Raw genomic sequence first — 22,009 nt, forward strand, 5'->3', positions numbered from 1 at the left:
GTAGCCTTGGTTTCACAAGTAGAACCCAGTGATTCATCACTTACATACGACACCCAGTGCTCAACCCAAAAAGTGCCCTCCTTAATGCCCATCACCCGTTTAACGCATCCCTCTCCCCACTGTCCCTCCAGCAACCCTCAGTTTGTTCTCTGTATTTAAGAGTCTTTTATGGTTGCATCCTTAATCGAAAGGCAGTACAATGCAATGGTTAGAGCCCAGGCTCTGGAGTTAGAGGAACTAAGTCCAGACTCTGGCCCTGCCTCTTCCTGCCTGTGTCACCTGGGGTAAATCACTCTACCTCTCTTTGGTTCAGTAAAATCTGTAAAAATCTGTAAAATGGGATGAATAATACAATTCACCAGGGTGGCTGGGCAGCTCAGTCGGTTGAACCACTCACTCTTGATGTCGGCTCAGGTCATGATATCGCGGTTTGTGGGATTGAGCCCCGCGTCAGGCTCTGCGCTGCTTAAGATTCTCTCCCGGGGCGCCTGGGTGGCTCAGTTGGTTGGGTCCGACTTCGGCTCAGGTCATGATCTCACGGTCCGTGAGTTCGAACCCCGCGTCAGGCTCTGTGCTGACAGCTCGGAGCCTGGAGCCTGCTTCCGATTCTGTGTCTCCCTTTCTCTCTCTTTGTCCCTCCCCCACTCGTGCTCTGTCTCTCTCTCTCAAAAATAGATAAAACATTTAAAAAATTTAAAAACACAAAGATTCTCTCTCTCCCTCTCTCTCTGACCCTTCCCTACTAGCGTGTGTGCATGCACGCTTGAGCTCTCTCAAAATAAATAAAAAAACAAAAAATAATAGAATTTACCCAAGAGATTTGACAGAATTAAATGAGATAATATGGTAAACCGTTTAGAATAGCACCTACCACTTAGTAAACAGTAAATTTTGGCCATTATCATCGTTTAGGTTGGGTTCAGCGTACGTGGTCTATAAAGGGTCAGATAGCAAATATCGTCCCTGCAGAGATAACTTTGTTGCTGTATGGGAAAATGGGCACAGGTGATATGCAAATGACAGGTGTGGCTGTGTCCCAATAAAACTTTATTTATAAAAGCAGTCAGCAGGTCAGATGTAGCCCACAGGCCATCGTCTGCCAATCTCCCAGGGGAGAGGGACTTTTTCCTACAACTGTGACTACTCTCAGTACCTTAACCACAGCACCAACCAAACAACACTCAGTTCACACACGGTTAGGCCCAGCTCCCCACCTCGCGCTTCGGTTGGAAGCGCGGAAGGGGGCCTCACGCGTGATGGTTAAGAGCGCGGGCGGTGTAGGCAGACAGACTCGGGGTCTTAGTTCCACCACGGGCCACATGACTTGGGGAAATGATTTCACCCCCTGAGTCTTGGTTTCAACTATAAAAACGGAGCCTGCAATCACTTGATAGCATACCTCTCCTGGGGCTGTTGTGATGCGTCCAAGAGAAATGCCCAAGCAATGCTAGATCTTTTGTTTTTACTATTATTTCACATTTACGACTTTCCCACTGCCGTGTTCTTCTTCGTTTTTTTTTTTTTTTTAATCTTATTTTGAAGTACTCGCTACACCCAGTACGCGGCTCAAACTTACAACCCCGAGATCAAGAGTCTCGCGGCCCAGCAACTGAGCCAGCCAGGCGCCCCTCGTGTGTTGCTTTTATATTGTCAATCATCACCATACTAATAATGGTAATTCTCTGGCTACGTCACGCCTCCTTGACACCAGAAGCCCTAGTGGGCCATCTCTGCGCCCCTCTGAGGCCATGAACGTAGTTGACTGGCTGCCTGGCTGGCTGGCCAGAGCTGGGTATTTACTTACGACTGGGGGACCCCTCCGATCCCGAAGCCCACCAGGCCCCGGAGCACCAGGATCCAGCTGTATACGGGGGCGAAAGCACTGAGGACGCCGTAGTACAGGGTCCAGAGCACGCTGATCTTCAGCCCCTGTGGGGAAGAAAGACACCAAGTCACAGGGCTGCTCCGTACCTCCAGGTCACGCGGCCCCGAGCATGTTAAAAGCCATCAATGACGTCATGCTAAAGGGTAACCCACACAACCGGGGAGATCCAAGGGGTTCTCTGTGCGATGAGGCCAACCCCTGGGGGGGGGCATGTGTGGGGAAACTGTGGGGCATTCTCAGTTGTCTCAATGATCGGCATTTGATGTACACGGCCCTGAGACGTTAGATGTCCCCCCCGTGCCTGAGACTCCGTGACTCCGGTCCTGTATCCTGCACCGACCCAAGCTGAACTTTCGACCTGACCGTCACGCAGGTGAAAACTACCATTATCCGCACCTTGACCGTCACTGTATTTTATATATAAATAAGATGGGGGGGGGGGAGGACAGAGTTTGCACACACACTTAATTTTGCAGGAATGAGGCTTCTAGGTAAATCAAAGGAAGTCGGTACGTGGCTGTATCTGGAACTTTACACAATTGTTCATCATTTCAGAAAGCCGAGTTGTCCGTGGCAACGCTCCATATGGTATTTGAGTCACTGAGAGAACACTTCAGTATCCGTCTGCATTCACTGGGTTTCTATGTGTATCTATGAATAGACCCATCTAAACCTATTTCAAAATGTCAAATATAAAGAGAAAAGCAGCAACAAAATTCAATTACACACAAGCTTATTTATAACCAGGGACAAATGTTAACCACTTCCCTTCATTACCTAGGCAGTCATACGTGCACCTTTCCATTGTGACAATAAATCCGATTTAATTACTTGCTGCCTTGAAACAAATTCTCTCTCCTGTCGCAGCTGGGGAATTATACCTGATTTCTTTTATCTTTTAATATTTTTATACACGATTTCTTTTTCAAGATTATGTGAGTGGCTATTTTATTTCTGAAATTATTTCTGGATAATTAAGGGGCATTATTAAAAGTTTTTATAACATTTTCTTTTTTTATTACAAGTTTCTTAAATGTTTATTTTTTGGGGGGGGAGGGGCAGAGAGAGAGGGGGACAGAGGTTCTGAAGCAGGATCTGCACCGACAGCAGCAATCCCAGTGTGAGGCTAGAACTCATGAAGAGCCTCAGAACCAACTGAGCCACCCAGGTGCCCCTATAACACTTTCTGAGTAAAGGGGACATTGTATTTGATGGGGTTGAGAACCACCTAGGCACACAATGCTATAAGACAAACAGTGCATCTGCTGGGAATGTTACTCTTAGAGACTCAGAAAAAATTAAGGACGAATCCAACTTAAAATGGGATTTTAATTTTTTAAAAATATTTATTTATTTATTTTTGAGAGAAAGAGAGAGAGGAAGAGAGAAAGTGAGGGAGGGGCACAGAGAGGGGGAGAGAGAATCCCAAGCAGGTTCCACACTGTCAGTGCCGAGCCCCACGTGGGGCTCGAACTCAAGGACGTGAGATCGTGACCTGAGCCAAAGGCGCTTAACCGACTGAGCCACTCAGGTGCCCCTAAAATAGGATTTTTATATCACACCAACACCGAAGGCGTTGTGGAGTCGAATGCGAATTTTACGTGGATTTTAGACCCGCAACATGGGGTCCCGGCAGGTCTCTTTCTGTAGCACTTCTCCCAGACCCAGGTTTGAGTTCACTCTCCTGTCCCCCTGGGGGAAAGCGTGAAGCACAGTGGTTTTAGCTTTAAAAATAAAATGGACAGGGGTGCCTGGCTGGCTCAGTCGGAAGGGCATGCGACTCTTGATCTTGGGGTTGTGAGTTCGAGCCCTGCGCTGGGTGTAGAGATTACTTAAATAAATAAACTTAAAAAAAAAAATTAAAACTGATTAAAAGGAGAAATCTGGAGGTCTGCCAGATGATTTCCAGTCTCTCGGAAAATGATTTTCAGCGGTGGGTGAACATTTTAAATAACTTGCATTACCTTGCAAGAAAGCGATTTCTTTTTGTTTCCATCGTTAGTCTTCTGATTACGTCCAAGAGAAAGTATCCACGTGGTGCTAGTCTGTCTTTAACACCTTTTTAAACACCTGCCAATCTCTTTTTAACAGACTGGGGGGGGGGGCTACCAGAACTGACTAGAATTTAGTAACATTGGATTTTTTTTCATTGTATCGTATTATTTACTTATTTATTTATTTATTCATTTATTTTTAATTTTTTTTAATGTTTATTTATTTTTGAGACACAAAGAGAGACACAGCACAAGCAGGGGAGGGGCAGAGAGAGAGAGGGAGACAGAATCCAAAGCAGGCTTCAAGCTGTCAGCACAGAGCCCAACACGGGGCTCGAACTCACGAACTATGAGATCATGGCCTGAGGCTTCACGGACTGAGCCACCCAGGCGCCCCTTCACTGTAATCATGTTTGCAGATATTTCCTATTTACGCCTACTTAAATTTCCTATTTAAGACTCTCTATAAAGTTTCCTTTTCCAAAAACATGCATTTGAGGTGTTGTTGTTTTTTTTAAACAAAGTTGCTAATAAAGAACGCTATTAAGTGCATACCAAAACAGGTGGGATAGGAATTAGGAAAGCCTAGGGAGCTCCGGATCTATTGCAACAATAATAAAGCCCCATTTCTGCTCCCCTAAAACCCGTGACTATGAAATCGGTACCTGCCACACATATGCTTACTTCCTTTCTTTTGGCTTAAACTAATTTAAGAGGGGTTTGCTTCCTTGGAACCCAAGGCGTCTTGAATCAGAAACAGGGTATCATTAGCAGCAGAGAAAATGAAAGGAAAGAAGGAAAACAGCAGGAGAAGAGGAGAGGGTAAGAGAAAAGGGCACCCAGGCTGGCACCTGCAAGCTAAGCCTCCCTCTAGGGACGACCTGGGAGCTGCGTTATCCCGCTGGGGTCACCGTGGGACCCCATGCTAGGCAGCAAAGACCTGCATGCTGACCTGTCCTGTGGGGTCACAGCACACTTGCAGCTGGCTCTGCACTGGCCCGCTGACGCCAGGGCTTTCCAGCTGGCCAGGAAATGAGGGCTCAGCAACCCTTCGTGAATACCGTCAGGGCTACTGCAAAGGCACGAGCACTGCTCGGGACTCTGCAGAAACGTCTCCGGGCCTTTGAGCTTTTCGTTAACCTCACTTGTCATTCTGCCTAACATCTGTCCCGCCTTTCGGATCGTTGGCTCCTTCGTCTCCCTCTTCTCTCTCCTTTTCTTCCTTCCACACTCACTTACTGAGCATCCCTTGTATGCCAAGCTCTACAGATAGAGGTATAGACATTATGCATCCGTTAGCTGGCTCATTCAATTATTCATTCAACAATAAGCGTATATCAAGCGCCTGCTGTATGCCAGACACTAGAGATAATGCTATATACCATTCATTCATTCATTCATTCACTATACGTGTAATGGGCACCTGCTGTGTGCCCAGAACTAAAGGTACTGTTATGCATCATTCATTCATTCATTTGTTCAATATGCATATATGGAGTACCTGTCACGTGCCTGGCAGTCAAGATACTGTTATTCATTCATTCATCCCTTTGCCATGCATATATTGAGTGCCTGCTGTTTGCTAAACATGGGCCTTTGTCCCAGGCTACAGGGGACGTGGCAGTTAGAGTCTCTGACTTCACAGAACTTGGATTTGCATTTTGCAATTCATTGTCACGTCGTTAACACCGGGTCCTCGCGGGCAGCCGGTGGAAAGAGGCTGCTGTTTCCACTCCCACTTTACAAACCAGCGCAGGGAGGACCAAAGTAGTCTAGCGATTTGTCCAAGGTCAGCAGAGTCAAAACTGGAGTCAAGGTTTCCAACCCCCAATGCCAGGTCGTATTTCCAATGAGCCCCTCCCCTCCTCCTGGGCCTTTGGCGGTTCCCATTGCCTCTGACCAAGAACATATGTGACAATATCATGCAGCAAGGACAGGTGGGTCCGAGTGAACGCAAGAGACCTTGACCTGTCTTGTCGGCCTCTACTCAGCTCTAGCCCAAAGTTGCCATCATGAAATGTGGACCCTGGGCTGCCAGACCGCCCAATTATCAAAAAAAAAAAAACCCCACCAAAACCAAAAAGCAACCAAACAAAAACAACTCCTTATTTTTATGCAAAATACATTTTTGAAACAGAGGCAACTGATTCCACATCCTGTCCCCTATCGTACGGGTTAAATGAAACACCTGGGTAGGCCGTACTCGGTTCATGGCTCACGGGTTTACAACCTGCAGCCTGCAAAGACTTCAAGCTGCTGCTCCAAGGCTTAGGGTCTTACTGCCACTCGGGTTCTGGGTCTGCAACCGCCAAAAGGAGCATGCTGATGTCATTGTCATGAGCACTGCTCAGCCTCGGAAGACCGTCTACTCGGCCCCCGGTGGTGGTCTCCAGTCATGTACAAGGACGGGGAAAACAGTCACGGGGCAAAGGGGCCTGGGGGTCCTCAAAATATGGGGATGAGAGGCCTGTTGCCTGCCTGTCACCCTCCTTCCCCCCTTTACCTATAAATGACATAGAGGGCATGGACCTACAGCCTTTGAATTTTTTTTTTTTTTTCATTTTAGTTGAGAGAGAGAGAGAGAGTGAGCGCCAGCGGGGGAGGGGGTAGAGGGAGAGAGAGAGAGAGAGTGTCCTAAGTGGGCTCCACTCTGAGCGTGGAGCCTGCCCGACACGGGGCTCAATCCCACGTCCCCTGAATCATGACCTGAGCTGAAATCAAGAGTCGGATGCTCAAGCGACTGAGCCACCCAGGCTAGATCTGTAGACTTTGAACCAGAGAGTGACCTGATCATATTCTAAACCGTGTTTTCTTGGAGTCACAGCCGATAATAGCTACCAGGGATCACGGGCTAACCATGTGTTAGTAGACACCATTCTAAGTGCATTACATACATTTCTTACATAACCCTCCCTGCAATCCTCTGAACTCCTCCTCTTGTCAACCCTATTTTACGGAAGGGGAAAATGGGGAAACTGAGGCTCCGAGAAGTGAAAAAACCTGCCTACGCCTCCCTCGCTCGACAGAGGGGGTGAAGCATGGGACCAGGAACCTGGGTGTGTATCTTCATCCCCGCGAGGCCACACGCCTGCAGCTGCCCTTCCTTTCTGCGGCTGCCACAGGCCCGCAGGGTGTAGAGACTTCTGTAGGAATCAAAGTGGCCCACTGAGTCCGAACCCCTTATGTGATTCCCCTGCAAAGTCATGGAGCAGACGCCCTCCCAGAAGCCTCCCAGCTGGGCGGAGGCAGATCAAGGAGCTAGGAGGAGATTCTTGGCGCTTGCTAAAGCTCGCCAGCTGCCCGGCTCACCCTCGGTTTCTGGAGGAGTTCTACAGAGGCTTTATAATTAGAACCTGATCCGTCCTCCCTGCGGTTGGGCCAGAATTCCATGCAGGGAGGAGGGGGCCCTGCAGTCTGGGGGCGCTTTCTCTCCTCTCTGGTCGTGCCAGCTTTGCGTGGACCACTCTACCCAAGCTTCATCTCTTTGGAACGGATGAATGTCCAACTGGTCAACTGAATCCCGGGGGATAACTCAGTTATGTCTCCCAGCAGCCAAGGATGTGGACTCTGGAGCCAGACACACCTGCATTTTTAACACCGGCACTGCCATTTATCGGCACCCTGAACTTGGCAAATGATGGGAACACTGCCGGACGTTTACGAGTTGCTTCCTCTGTGCCAAGAGCTCTCGGTGCAAGGGCCCATTTACTCCTAGAACACCCCTGGGGAAGAGAGGCTATTTTTATCCCATGAAGAGAGGAGGAAACTGAGGCACGGGGAGGCTGAGTCACTTGCTCGGGGTCACGCAGCAGCCTGTCTGCGGAGGAGCCGGCCGGGATTGGAATCTTAGCAGTCAGATCTCAGAGCCCGTGCTCTCACAGGGATGTCACCTTAGCATTTCACGTGTCCCAGTGAGCACTGGAGGTAAACAGGAAATTAGGGCGGAGCAGTCCCAGGCTATGCAGTAAGTCGGTGAAGAATGAATTCTTCATGATACGTGCATTCTCTCTGGGCGCCTGGTTTCTCAGCCCTGGCACCCTTCCCATTCTGGACTTGGCAATTCGTCGTGGTGTGGACTGTCCTGTGCACTTTGGGGTATCGAGCAGGATCTCTGACCTCTACTCACTAGATGCCAGGAGCACCCCTCCCCTGACTTGTGATAGCCACAAATGTCTCCAGACCTTGCTGAGGGTCCCCTGGGAGGAAGGGGGAGACAAAACCTGCCCACCCCCTCCCCCGTTGAGAACTACTGTTCTAGAAGTTGCCAAAATGTGTTCAGGACTCACAAGATTCAGTAAATGGCATTACTGAAAACCCACCTATGAATCTCTTAAAATTAAAAAAAATTTTTTTTGATTTTCTTTTTTTTAATGTTTATTTTTGAGAGAGAGAGAGAGCGTGAGAGCAAGCATGAGCAGGGGAGGGGCAGAGAGAGAGGGAGACACAGAATCCGAAGCAGGCTCCAGGCTCCGAGCTGTCAGCACAGAGCCCGATGTGGGGCTCGAACTCACAAACTGTGAGGTCGTGACCTGAGCCGAAGTCCCATGCTTAACCAACTGAGCCACCCAGGTGCCCCTACAAATCTCTTTAAAATATAAGCCATAGTTTTCTCCTCTGAGACCAATCAGAAAAATGAAGACATCTACGTCCTGTAGGGCTACCTCCTGGGAACACCGTAGGCACGACTGACATTAATGACAGAGTGAACACCCTCTTCCAGGGGATGACAAGCTAATGACCTTTGTGGACTTTCCATAAAGAAAGAACACTCATCAGTAAAGTCACTTGCTGGTCTGGAGAGGATGAGAGAGAGGCAGAAAGTGGCAACAAGGAGATTTGATTTTCATCCATCCTGTTCAGCCACTCGCGAAGTATTTACAAGGAGTGGTTGCTATAAGGCTGTCCCAAATGCCAGCCCACCCCAGTGAGCAAAGCAGGCACAGCCACCTCCCTCAAGGGGTATACTGCACTCACTGATCCATCCTCCTGTCCTGTGCCCCTGGCAGACATCACTAATCGATCACAGCACCGTCCCACTGAGCCTTCTGACTCCTCAAATCCATGCGTCTGGCATCCCCTACTGAGCAATTAGAACAGACACAAGGGACGACAAACCCATTTGCCCTTCAGTTTGGGGAATTCTGTAAATGGTAGCTATCACTATCAGTTATTATTGAATCCAATCTCCTCTGACATAAAGAAACTGAGGCCCCAAGAAGGGCGGGATAACTTGAGTCACCTCGGGGGCAGACCCAGGCCCCAGATTCAGGTATTTTCACTTCTTTCCCCTTGTACTCCTCATGGCTTCGTGATTCAGCAACTGAGTAATAGAATTTGGGGCAGAGGAAAGTTCCTTGTTATGGGTTCCTGCATTTTTTGTGCATATGCCTGTTGGCCTCAGGGGCAAGTCAATAAAAACTGTTCTTTAGCCAGAGACAGTGGGACAGGTCGTCCACCCCGTGCCCAGTCTGCGCAGGAAGAAGCCACGTGAAGACTTTAGAAGAGCTTTTTCCTTCGATTATTTGAAAAGTGCGAGGGCCAATGTTAGGTGCAGCCTCAGCCACACATTTACAACTCCTTTAACTGCTGCAATTCTGCCCAAGAAATGGCTCTGTTTTATTTTAAGGGGTGTTCCTTCCGTCCGTCCTCCCTCCCTTCCTTCCTCCTTCCCTCTATCTTTCCCTTCCTCCGCCCCCACCCCCACCCCAGCTCTGGTCTGTTCTATCTTCCAGCCAGAAAATCCTTAAAGCAATGACTTACACCCTCCAGAAAAAGGAAGCGGGTGGGAGGGTGTGTATGGGGCAGAGTTTAGGGAGCTACTTCCTGGAGACCAGAATAATCCAGCTTCTGTCCTCTTTCGGAGGCTGGAGAGGTCATCCCCACTGACCTCCCCGGTCTCTAAAACCAACCAAGAGTCCCCGAGCTACAATGGCCACTGTTGGTTTCCCAGCCTGGCTGCCTCTGGTCCTGCCCCAGCCACTTCTTGGTGGTTTTATTAGTCAACATCTCCCAGGTGCCTGCTGGCCCACATGTTTCCGGCCCAGCCACAGTGGGAGGGGCTGCAGCCGGACTGCAATGTTCAGCCACTCATTCATTCATTCATTCATTCACTCATCGAGGCAACATTTATTGATTGAACACCTACACATTCAAGCCGCTGGCATCACAGTTAAGGGAAGAGTCTAGACTCAGAAAGAGTAAGACCTGGCCCTGTGACACACAAGCTAAGTGGCCTTGGGCAAACTGCCCATGCTCTGTGCCTCGGTTTCCCCTTCTGTAAAATCAGAACAATAATAGCACCAAGCACGTATCGTGGTTGGTATAGGGCCTGCCATACAAGCCACTGTTTTCTTTTCAGCTCATGGCATGCGGGTTACAGTGGGCCCTGCCTATTACCTACTCGGCATCCATATCTCCCTTCTTCCTTCCTAACAGAATTCTAAGCTGGTTTAGAGAGTCTAAACTAGTCTAAGCCAATAGTTCTCAAAGTACGGGCCTCAGATAAGCCGTGGCAACAGCATCACCTGGGAATTTGTCAGAAATGCTATCACTGCGATGCCAGCTGACATGTGTCCTGTGTCGCTGATGTGCCTGGCGTTCTACAAAGCCATTCATACTCAGGATCTCAATTAACCCTCCAATGTAGACGCTGCTATTTTTTCTTTACATGTTTGAGGAAATCGATGCTCAGAGAGGTCAATCGCTTGCCTGAGGTCACACAGCCAGGAGTGGCAGGGGACTAAACCCAGGGACTAAACCCAGGTCCACCTGATTCCAGAGCCCAAGCACGTAACCACTATACCACCCTGCCTCTGAGGAACCCGCAGGCTGAAGAGGACGATAAAGCAGTCAGGGGGTGCGATCACCCAGGATTGCGCAACAGCAGGGGCGGCTTTTCCCGAGCAAGGCACTTAACCAAGTAAAGCCTGCCTGGATCTACACAGATCTTTTCTCCCATCAGGCCTAAGTTCGCATGCACACACTGAAGGTATCAAAGAACCCAAGCGAAGCCCCGCAAAACGTGAGCAGCGTAACATACAAAGGGGACCACGAAGTAACAAATAAAACAGTTAAGAGCTCATGGCAATGCCAGACCTGTAAGTTCCCTTCTTGCTTCTTGCTTGCAAATCCATTTCATGTCGTGCCTTAGGCTGGGCCTCCCCAGCAGCAGACCCTGACACAAGAATTCTAGTTTATTTGGGTGGTGATCCCGGGAGGGGTGGGGCAGGCAGACAATTCAGGGTACCTTCATGAGCAGGTTCCCACGGTGGGCCCCAGAGCTCAATCCTGCTGGGATTGACAGATGAGTCACTTGAGGGCAAGAAAGTTGAGGTCTTCATCTACCAGCCCTTGCCTGCCCCCAGCCTGGTGTAAGGGAATGGGGGGGGTGCCAAGGGGACCGGAGAGGGCACCCAAAGCATCTTCTGCGTTCTGAAACGTGCACGCTCGGGCCCCACTAGGAATGTGGGATTTCGATGGCCTCAGAGCCATGTCTTGTCATTGCATTTCAACAGAGCTAATCGGGCCTCCCAAACGCTAAGCAGAGCGCTGGCTTGCCACCTGTCAGCGTCACCATGGAGATTAACCCGGAGGACATGCGCTTAGGAGAGGTCGCCTTACTGTTTTCCGGCCGTACTGGTCTGAGATGTTTCCCCAGAGGGTGGAACTGGACATCATGCCCACAAAGACTACCTGTGGATGGAAAGACAGCTTCTGTTAAACACTGACACGGAGCATCACAGAGAAAGGGAACAACGGATTGAAACTGTGACATCACATCCCAGTAATACTAATGAGCCAACATCGGCTGAGAGCCTGTTAAGGTGCGAACAGTATTCTACACGCTCATGTGACCCTTTAAGCCTGACAACAATCCTGTGGGGTGGATGATACCATGAGCCCCATTTTACAGAGGAGAAAACCGAGACTCAGAGAGGGCAGGTCCCTTGGCCAGGGTCACCCAGGTGTAGGCGGGACAGGCTGGAATCAGGCAGTATAGCTATAGAGCTAGCTAGCATCGTACCAACTTCTCACTGCATCAAAGAAATGTGTCGCCCTGTTGCTGAGAAAATATCAAAGGTAGGGGCACCTGGGTGGCTCAGTCAGTTAAGCATCTGACTTCAGCTCATGTCATGACCTCCCAGTTTGTGAGTTTGAGCCCCATGTCAGGATCTCTGCTGTCAGCACAGAGCCTGCTTGGGATCCTGTGTCCTCCTCTCTCTCTGCCCCCCCGCCCCCCCCCCCCACTGGCTCGCTCGCTCTCGCTCTCTCAAAATAAATAAACTTTAAAAAATTAAAAAAAAAGAAAATATCAAGGGTTTGGAGGATATGAACAACAGAAGACAGGAGGTTGGAATGAGATCTGTAGGCTATTCGCAAGAGGAACCTTCACCAAGCGCTCACTGGTGTGCCCAGCAAAGTCATTGTTACATTGTTTATTGTTGAACAGAGCTGATGAGGTTTGAATGATTGTGCCCATTTTACAGATGGGGAGCCTGAGGCTCGGAGGGTTAAGAAACCTGCTCAGTATCCCAGGGAGGAGAGGGGAGAGCCAGGTCCTAAACCCTAGACTCTCATGCCTCGTCCTCACCAAGAGTGGGACAGCACACTAACCTCTTTACACTGACGTCTTACCTAATGTTCGCGGCAGCCTACGAGGTGGGTGCCGATATCATCCCCATTTTGCAGACAAGGTAACTGAGGCCCAAAGAGGTGAGGGCACTGCCCAGTGCTGTCTGACCCAAAAGCCACTCCTTCAGGCATGTCCTCGGGCAGCGGGCTGCAAACAGGGGCTACACAGAGGCAGGCACTCCAAGGGAGGAGCGGACACGGCTACTTTTACTTAAAAAAAATTTTTTTTAAGTTTTATTTCTTTATTTAGAGAGAGACAGAGACCATGCAAGCAGGGGAGGGGCAGAGAGAGAGAGAGAGAGAGAGAGAGAATATCCCAAGCTGACTCTGAGCTGCCAGTGCAGAGCCAAACGTGGGGCTCGAACCCACAGACCGTGAGATGGTGACCTGAGCTGAAACCTGGAGTCAGATGCTCAACCGACTGAGCCACCCAGGCGCCCCGCCATGGCTACTTTATTTATTTATTCTTTTAATTTTCTAAAATATTTATTTATTTTTGAGAGAGACACAAAGAGAGACAGAGAATGAGCAGAGGAGGGGCAGGGAGAGAGGGAGACACAGAATCCGAAGCAGGCTCCAAGCTGTCAGCACAGAGCCCGATGCGGGGCTCGAACTCACAAACCACAAGATCATGACCTGAGCCGCAGTAGGATGCTCAACTGACTGAGCCACCCAGGCGCCCGCCCCCTGCCATGGCTACTTTAAAGAAAATATCTTCCAGGTCCTCAGCTTCCATACACACTCTTTCCTGAGAACAGGCTAGGGCGCTCGCCTGTTCCCTGCCTCACCTCCCTTTCTCAAGCACCCCCTTTCCCACTTCTCGCTGCCCCAGCCTCTGCGGTACCCCTCACAGCGCAGGGCTCTGAGGTTAAACCCCCCAGGACACCTCAAAAGGGACACCAATGACACAGTTACAAATGCTTTTGCAAGTCATTCAGTTTCCAATTCCTTTTTATTATTTTTAACCAAATTGAAAGAGAGCCTAATCAAGCTGTCAGCAAATTAGATCACTAAAAATAATCTTTGACGAGCGATTGCTGTGTGCTCGTCAGCATGTAGCTCGGAAGTTGTTGAAAAAACCAGGTGGCATTAGTTTATGGATTATTCCACAAGGCCTTCAGCCGCCCCCCCCCAATTTTTATATGCAAACAAAGCTCTTCATATTTACATCCATTCAGTAAAAATGGAAAACGGGAACGAAACTGTTGCCAAGCCCTGTCTCATTTTAGCAGAAAGTAATCACCCAAGAATACGTGACATAATTGGGGAGATACTGCGTACCCCTCATTAAGAGGTACATTCCGGAGAAAAAAACCCACTTGTGTTTAATAATATTTATCAGCATTAATTCCTTCTTGTTTTGATCTGTTGCACGTTACTAAAAATTATCACGAGGGGCGCCTGGGTGGCGCAGTCGGTTAAGCGTCCGACTTCAGCCAGGTCACGATCTCGCGGTCCGGGAGTTCAAGCCCCGCGTCGGGCTCTGGGCCGATGGCTCGGAGCCTGGAGCCTGTTTCCGATTCTGTGTCTCCCTCTCTCTCTGCCCCTCCCCCGTTCATGCTCTGTCTCTCTCTGTCCCAAAGATAAATAAACGTTGAAAAAAAAAAAATTTAAAAATTATCACGATAACTCAGTGCAGGAGAAAAATTTCAATACTTAGAACCTTATGAGCTCAGAAAAATTAAAAACAATAATTTAAAATTTATAGATTTTGTCCCAGAAAATTCTGACAGGTGATAAATGATATGCTTTCGAGCAAAGCAAAACACGGCTACGAGAAAACAGGGAGAAATGGAAGGGAAATGCCAGCTCGAGAAGCAAACAAGGCAATGCAGAATCTCCAAATACTTCTTTTTTTTTAACATTTATTTATTCTTGAGAGAGAGAGAGAGACAGAGCACGAGAGGGAGAGGGGCAGAGAGAGAGGGAGACACAGAATCTGAAGCAGGCTCCAGGCTCTGAGCTGTCAGCACAGAGCCCGATGCAGGGCTCGAACCCATGGACCAGAGATCATGACCTGAACCAAAGTCGGACGCTCAACCAACTGAGCCACCCAGGCGCCCCTCCAAGTGCTTCTGAAGGCCTTATTCATGTTATTTTAAAACATGGTGTGATGGGTATCAGATAACTACTTCAATTCCATTGGACACATTTGAAAAAGTGATTTGAAATTTTATTTAGTTTTATATTTCCAATACACCAGAAATCATAGCATCTGCAACCTACAATTCAAAAACATTTCATGTCAAAAAAAAAGTAAAAAAATAAAAAATCAAAAAACAGGTGGAACACGTGGGTGGCTCAGTAGTTTAAGTGCTGACTCTTGATTTTGGCTGAGGTCATGATCTCATGGTTTGTGAGACTGAGCTCTGTTGACAGCTCAGTGCCAGCTTGGGAGTCTCTCCCTGCCCCTCCCCCACTTGCGCTCACTCTCTAAATAAATAAAACGTTTTTTAAAAAGTAAAAAAAAAAAAAAAAGTAGGGGTGCCTGGGTGGCTCAGTCGGGTTGAGCGTCCAACTCTTGGTTTCAGCTCAGGTTCTGATCTCGTGGCTTCCTGAGTTTGAGCCCCAGGTCAGGCTCTGTGCCGACAGCTCAGAGCCCGCTTGGGATTCTGTCTCCCGCTCTCTCTGCCCCTCCCCAACGTGTGCTGTCTCTCAGGAGAAATAAATAACTTTGAAAAGAAGTAAAAAGAAAAAGAAAATAAAGACACTGAATGTCAATTTTAAAACCTATAAAAGTCCTGGGACCGGCCTAGTTTTTAGAAAAATCTCTTCTAGGGGCGCCTGGGTGGCGCAGTCGGTTAAGCGTCCGACTTCAGCCAGGTCACGATCTCGCGGTCCGTGAGTTCGAGCCCCGCGTCGGGCTCTGGGCTGATGGCTCGGAGCCTGGAGCCTGCTTCCGATTCTGTGTCTTCCTCTCTCTCTGACCCTCCCCCGTTCATGCTCTGTCTCTCTCTGTCTCAAAAATAAATAAACGTTAAAAAAAAATTTTTTTTAAATAAAAAAAAAAAAAAAAAATCTCTTCTAAACGACCGAGAGCAAAAAATGTTTGACGACTGCTGTCTTGGGGTGAACTGCTGCCTTAATGATGTGCTATCCTTGTGCCCCAGAAGAATTAAGCATCCCCCCCCCCACATTTCCCCCAGTTTTTCTCCCCCAAGGGAGCGCTCTTGGCCCAGCAGAGCCTCTTATGGGCTGTGGGAGCTTGGACAGGTCACCACACCTCTCTGAGCCTTAGTTTCCGTATCTGTGAAATGGGAGTGAGAAGAGCACCTCTTTCACAGGGTTGAGAAGGTTAAAAAGATAACCGTGTCAAACCCTCAGCGCGGAGTCTGGCGCATAATGAGAGCTCGGTAAGTGGTGATTGTTGCGGAACCAAATGACAAAAGACGAGAAAGGCTCCCCGTTGCAAACACACAGACCTGCGGGTATGCTTGAGGGGGGAATCAGTGAAAATCAGGAAGGTGAGAAAGAAGTCTCAATTATTCATCCCCTACCATGTGCTAGGCACTCTACGCATTTTGCTGTTGGCAGGAAAACAGGCATTATCACCTCCGTTTCGCAGGTGACGAAATAGAGCCGGAAAGTGCCTCGCTCAAGGTCACACGTCTAGGTGACTAAACTGCAAAACACAGGAGTTTCAACACTCCTCCCACAAGGCTGTACAACTTTACTGCTGGTATCGGACCAGTCCTGGTTGCTGAAGGCACTCAGGCCATTCCAGAACAGTTGTAGCATTCTTGGAGGTGCTCCTAGCTAGCAATTACTGTACTTTGCCAGTGGCTAGGCTGTGTGACCTTTCGTGAGTGACTTAACCTCTCTGTGCCTCATTTTTCCTCAGCTAACAATAGTACCTGCCTCCTAGGGTTGTGAGGATTAAAGAGTACAATACATAGTATGCATGGATTGCATACAATATATGTAAAGCCCTTTGCACAGCAAGAGCTTAATAAATATTAGCTTTTGTGCCATTATTATCCTCTTATCCAGCCTGGCCGTTCCCCTCCCTTGTAGAGGGGCTGCTGCTGAGCTCCCCTGACAAATACGGAGGGTTCTCCCTCACTCTCCTTCAAGCCTCCATGCCAGGGAGCAACGCTCCCTACCATTTACGGAACACCTACTATGTGTCAGGCGCTGTGTCCTTTCAGTGTTCAGATCTCCCTGGTCGTGGGAGGAACCGGCATCTCGTTTTTGCCGGGAGGCTTAAAAGGTTTATGCCCCGGTGGGTTCCAGCTTCCCAGCCACTGAGCAGAATGTCTGGGACCTCACGTCCTGGGACTCCTGGGGGGAGCAGTATTTGCTGCAAACCTGCCCCCGATGTTTGAGGTGCACAGAGGAGTTAGGGAAGCTGGGATCAGTGGTTTCCAACCTGGGTTTTATTTTTATCCTGCTCAGCCTGAGCCTTTAGCCCCACAGAGCACCCCAGGGGGTGTCCTGAAGGCCACAGGAGACCCGTGGGCGGGGGGGGGGGGGGGGGGGGTTGCCTACCGAGGTCAGCAACGCAACCTGCCAGCTGGGGAGTCTCCACTCGCAGTGCAGCTGGGGAGCGAGGATACTCAGGATCATCATTTCCATGGCGTCGGCCATCTGCAGGGAGGAAGCAATCACGGTGAGGCCAGCCCGGGTCCGCCCGGCGCCGGGAGCGGGGCGGCTGCGCCCTCACCAAGGCCATGACCCCTAGGAGAGCACGTAGAAAACCCCTCTTCCACTAGCTGCTGCTGAGCGCCCTACCACGCACCAAAACACACTGCAAACTCCGGGAGTTAAAAGAGAATGTTACCATGTGGGAATTGACAAAGGGGCGTGTAACATTCTCTCTGCGTGTTTCTGTGTTGAAGAAACAGAGGCACCCCTCCCCCCAAACGAAGTGGGGAAATGTTACTATGCTTCTAAAATCCCAGAAAAACTTTTTCGTAGAGGCAGACAGACCATGATCTTTTTTCGTTGGCTCGGTTAAAGACTAGCTTGGCTTTGGTTTATAGGTCATTGTTCATGCAGAATTGTCAGTTCCGTTAACAAGTATGACCTTCTAATAATTAACACATACTAGGAAGCTCCAGTGATCACACACCATGGTACCTTTATGAGACTAGACAGAAATGAGAGTTCAGAAGCAGCCCCGTGTAGCCACGGGAATGTGATGGATAATATGGGAGGCTTTTCAAATTAGGAGGGAGGAATGAGGTGGGGAAATTAGAGATCCATTTGAAAAAGTAGGTCATGCAGCATTCACAAAAATCCATTTCCGCTGTGTTAAGGGTCTAGCTGCAGGGGCACCTGGGTGGCTCGGTCGGTGAAGCGTCTGAGTTCGGCTCAGGTCATGAACTCACAGTTTGTGGGTTTGAGCCCCACGTCCGGCTCTGTGCTGACAGCTCAGAGCCTGGAGCCTTCTTTGGCTTCTGTGTCTCGCCTTCTCTCTGTCCCTCCCCCATCGCACTCTGTCTCTCCCTCAAAAATAAACATTAAAAAAAAAAAGGTCTAGCTGCGCTGCGCTAGAGGAAGATCAGGGGATTTTTAACAAGGGACCATGAGCCTCTCGAAGCAGAAAGCACATTTTTTTTTTAATTTTTTTTTTAACGTTTATTTATTTTTGAGACAGAGAGAGACAGAGCATGAACAGGGGAGGGGCAGAGAGAGAGGGAGACACAGAATCTGAAACAGGCTCCAGGCTCTGAGCTGTCAGCACAGAGCCCGACGCAGGGCTCGAACTCATGGACTGTGAGATCATGACCTGAGCCGAAGTCGGACGCTTAACCGACCAAGCCACCCAGGCACCCCCAGAAAGCACATTTTTATTTGTGTGTGTTTACCTAGGGTGAGCTCCACAGATGACACCGTAATCTTATAGCAACCCCGAGCCCCAAAGGGTTGAGAACCACTTCTTTAGCCAGAAGCTTCAAAGCCACCTTGAGGGCCATCGCCAACCACACCCAAACTACCCCCAAGGGCAGATCTTCAGATCACCAGGGTCATGTAACACAAACTTTTATTGATTCAAGCAAAGGCTTCAGGTGGAGACAACTATGTCCTTCTGTACAGCCCCTAGAACCCACTTGAGCATCCCGGGCGGGGGGTGGGGGGGGTCTTGGAGACTGAAGGTGAGGTCACCACGCCCACAAATACTTGCCCAGGCCAAGCCCGTGAGCACCGACAGCTTCCATTGAAATTTTCCAAACCCAATGGCTTCTACCGCGTCTTCCACCATGAAAGTATCTGGAAAAGGAGAAAAGGGGAGGGGACGAAGGAATGAGTGCACTCTGCAGTTGTCCTTGTGCGGGGGTGTCTGGGAAGGGGGAGGGTCCACAGCCAAGCTTAGTAAAGGCAGCACATACTACTTCTAGAAACGTCATCCTAGAAAAACATTCCAGCCAATATGAAGAGCTTTCTGGCCACAAAGCCCACTGCAGCATGGTTTGTAAAAGGGACAACTGGAAAACCCAGAATGTCTACCAACAGGGGTTGGTTAAATAAACTATTATGTAGATCATGATTGTATATACATTTGTATATATTGACGTTAGGACATATGACCTGCCTGTTAAAAAGAATGTGCATATGCACACAACATATTGTTAATTTTTTTTTTAAATAAAGCAAAACAGGGGCGCCTGGGTGGCTCAGTCAGTGAAGTGTCCAACTCTTGGTTTTGGCTCAGGTCGTGGTCTCACAGTTCGTGGGCTCAAGCTCCCCCCCTTCCCCCCGTAGGGCTTTGTGCTGACAGCACAGAGCCTGCTTGGGATTCTCTCTCTCCCTCTCTCTGTCCTGCCCCCACTTGCACATGCCTTCTCTCTCTCTCTTTTTCAAAATAAATAAATAAACTTAAAAAAACCCAAAGTAAAATGGAAAACATGTTTAGTGTGATTCTCTTCTTGGAATCACATGCCTGTGTGCATGTGTATGCATTTGAATGTAGGTATGTGTATATGCATGGAATACATACAAAACTTTACATTATGGTTTCATTCTTGTTGTCTTTGGAGAGAGGAAGGGAGAAATCCTCTGAGATTTTAGGCTTTTTTTTTTTCCACAACGTATTGCATCCAGAGTCAGGAAAGACTTTTCGAAAGCAGAATGCCGCTGCACTCAGGTGGAAAGGTGTCGGCATTATATCCTTAAGTGAAAAAAGTAACTGGAGATAGGTGTGCACCCTTAAGGGCTGTGGTTGTGATAAAATTAGGTATGTGTGTGTGTGCTCTCCAAGAGCAGTAAGATTGAGTGTCCACAAACTGTTCACAGTCATCTTTGTAACTTTCCAACTTTGTGCCATTCTAGAATGTGGAAAATGCTCTCCAAAGCAGCATATGTTATTTGTGTGCTCAGAAAAAAATAGGATATAATCGATCAGCTCGTAAGTGTTTTTGAAAAATATGGAAAGACTAAATACAACATAGTTGGCTGGACTGAGCCCTGCAACAGCACGGCTGGAAAAACTGGGGAAATCTGAATCAAAAGTCTGGGGTTTAGGCTCGGTTGGTTGGGCATCCGACTCAATGGTTTCGTCTCAGGTCATGATCCCACGGTTCGTGAGTTCGAGCCCTGCGTTGGGCTCTGCACTGGCAGCGCGGAGTCTGCTTGGAATTATCTCTCTCCTTCTCTCTCTGTCCCTCCCCTGTTCTGGCAAGCCTGAGCGTGCTCTCTCTCTCTCTCTCTCTTAAAAAATAAATTTAAAAACTTAAAAAAAAGTCTGGTATTTAGTAAATAGTATTGCATCAGTGTTCGTTTCTTCGTTCTGACAAATGCACCGTAGCCCGGTTAGATGTTAATGTCAAGGGAAGCTGCAGGAAGGGTCTGAGGGAGCTCTCTGAACTACGCTTGCAACTTCTCTGTGAATCTAAAGTGGTTTCCAAAACACGTTAATTGCAAACTAAAAATACTAAAGGAGCACACTGGGTGGCCCTTCTGTGGGCTGCCTCTGAGGATCTCATCAGCCCCTGCTGGGATTGGCATGTTTTTCGAGTTTCGATCATGGGCCTCTTACATCAATCACAATTTTCTCCAGAAGTGTGAGCTGGTGTCTATCACACCAGCAGGATCGAGTTTCCTCCAGCAAAAAAATACAGAGGAGAAAGCAGAGTTAAGTCCTACAGCAGCGTCAGTAGTAAGAACAGTAATAACAGAATAATGGTGCATGTTTCATGGCTCACCATGGGCCAGGCACTGCATGAAGACCTTGACGTCCACTGTCTCATTTCATCCCCGTCTCACCCATTAGCTCAGACCCAGTCCCAGCTCCGTTTTGCAGAGCAGGACAAGGACTTGCCCAGTGGCATGTGACTGCCACACAGTAGATCCTGGAGCTGAGTCGGATCAGCCTGGGAGTAAAGCCACTGCTCCCAACCGTTGCCTGCCCCCTCCCCAGTCATTGCCTCCTTAGATCTGCCAACAACAGGCCTTGGGTTTGAGTCACGAACCCTCTCTCACGTTGGGAATCTCGGGCCTTCCAGGAATGCATGGGATGTTCTCATCCACCAGCATTGTGTGTGAGGGGAGACCAGGTGCCACAGCATCGCCTCGGGTGTCTCTTGTTTGACTAGCTCTACTCAGAGGAGCACAGGATCATGGGTACGAAGGTGGGCTCTGAGAATTGCCTGGCTGTCATTCCAGCTTTTCTCATTTTGGGGTGTGTGACCCTGGGCAAGGTACTTACAGCGCCTGGCCCAGAGTAATCCTCAGCCAATGTCCACTGCTCCTGTCACTATGGTCACCGTCACCACCACCACCATCAACATCACCATTGCCATCATCATTGTCGTCATCACCACCAGCTCACCATCATCATTATACTATGATTACCACCATCACCACCATCTTCACCACCACCACCACCACCATCACCACCGTCACCACCATCACCGTCATCACCACCACCACCATCGCCACCACCATCATCACCACCATCACCACTTTCATCATCACTACCATCAGCATCATCACCATCACCACCACCACCACAACCATCATCACCACCATCTCGCCATCATCATTATGCTATCATCAACACCACCACCACCATTGTCTTTGCCACCACTAATATCATTATCATCACCACCACCACCATCATCACTATCATCATCACCATCATCACCATCACCATCTTCTTCATCACCACCGCCACCATCACATCATCAGCACCATCACCATTATCACCATCACCATAATCGCCATCATCGTCATCGTCTTCATCACCACTGCCACCGTTACCGCCAACACCACCATCATCATCATCACCATCACCACCACCATCATCATCCTCTTCATCACTAACACCATAATCCTCACTATCACCGTCACCACCACATCATCACCATCACTGTCATCACCACCATCATCACCATCACCATCACTACTACCATCGTCACCATTCTCTTCATCACCACCGCCATCACTGTTGTCACCATCACCATCATTTGCCATCATCACTATCATCCTCCTCCTCCTCACCATCATCATCCTCTTCCTACCATTATCATCCTCCTCCTCACCATCATCATCATCGTCA

General features: G+C 48.9%; 1 protein-coding gene across 1 annotated transcript in view; it reads right to left on the reverse strand.

The window, feature by feature from the left end:
• The window catches only part of SVOP (SV2 related protein), a 61,168-nt gene that overhangs the window by 36,901 nt on the left and 2,258 nt on the right, over nucleotides 1-22,009 (reverse strand). The window contains exons 2-5 of the mRNA XM_047088506.1: nucleotides 18,638-18,723; nucleotides 16,999-17,097; nucleotides 11,500-11,571; nucleotides 1,805-1,929 (exon numbers count right to left, since the gene is read on the reverse strand). Coding sequence (XP_046944462.1) covers nucleotides 1,805-1,929; nucleotides 11,500-11,571; nucleotides 16,999-17,097; nucleotides 18,638-18,723 — 382 coding nt within the window. The remainder of the gene's footprint in view (nucleotides 1-1,804; nucleotides 1,930-11,499; nucleotides 11,572-16,998; nucleotides 17,098-18,637; nucleotides 18,724-22,009) is intronic.

Source organism: Lynx rufus, unplaced genomic scaffold (genome assembly GCF_022079265.1).
Source record: "Lynx rufus isolate CCGP_SWC_20201006 ecotype Redwood Valley unplaced genomic scaffold, mLynRuf1.p SCAF_24, whole genome shotgun sequence".
NCBI lineage: Eukaryota > Metazoa > Chordata > Mammalia > Carnivora > Felidae > Lynx > Lynx rufus.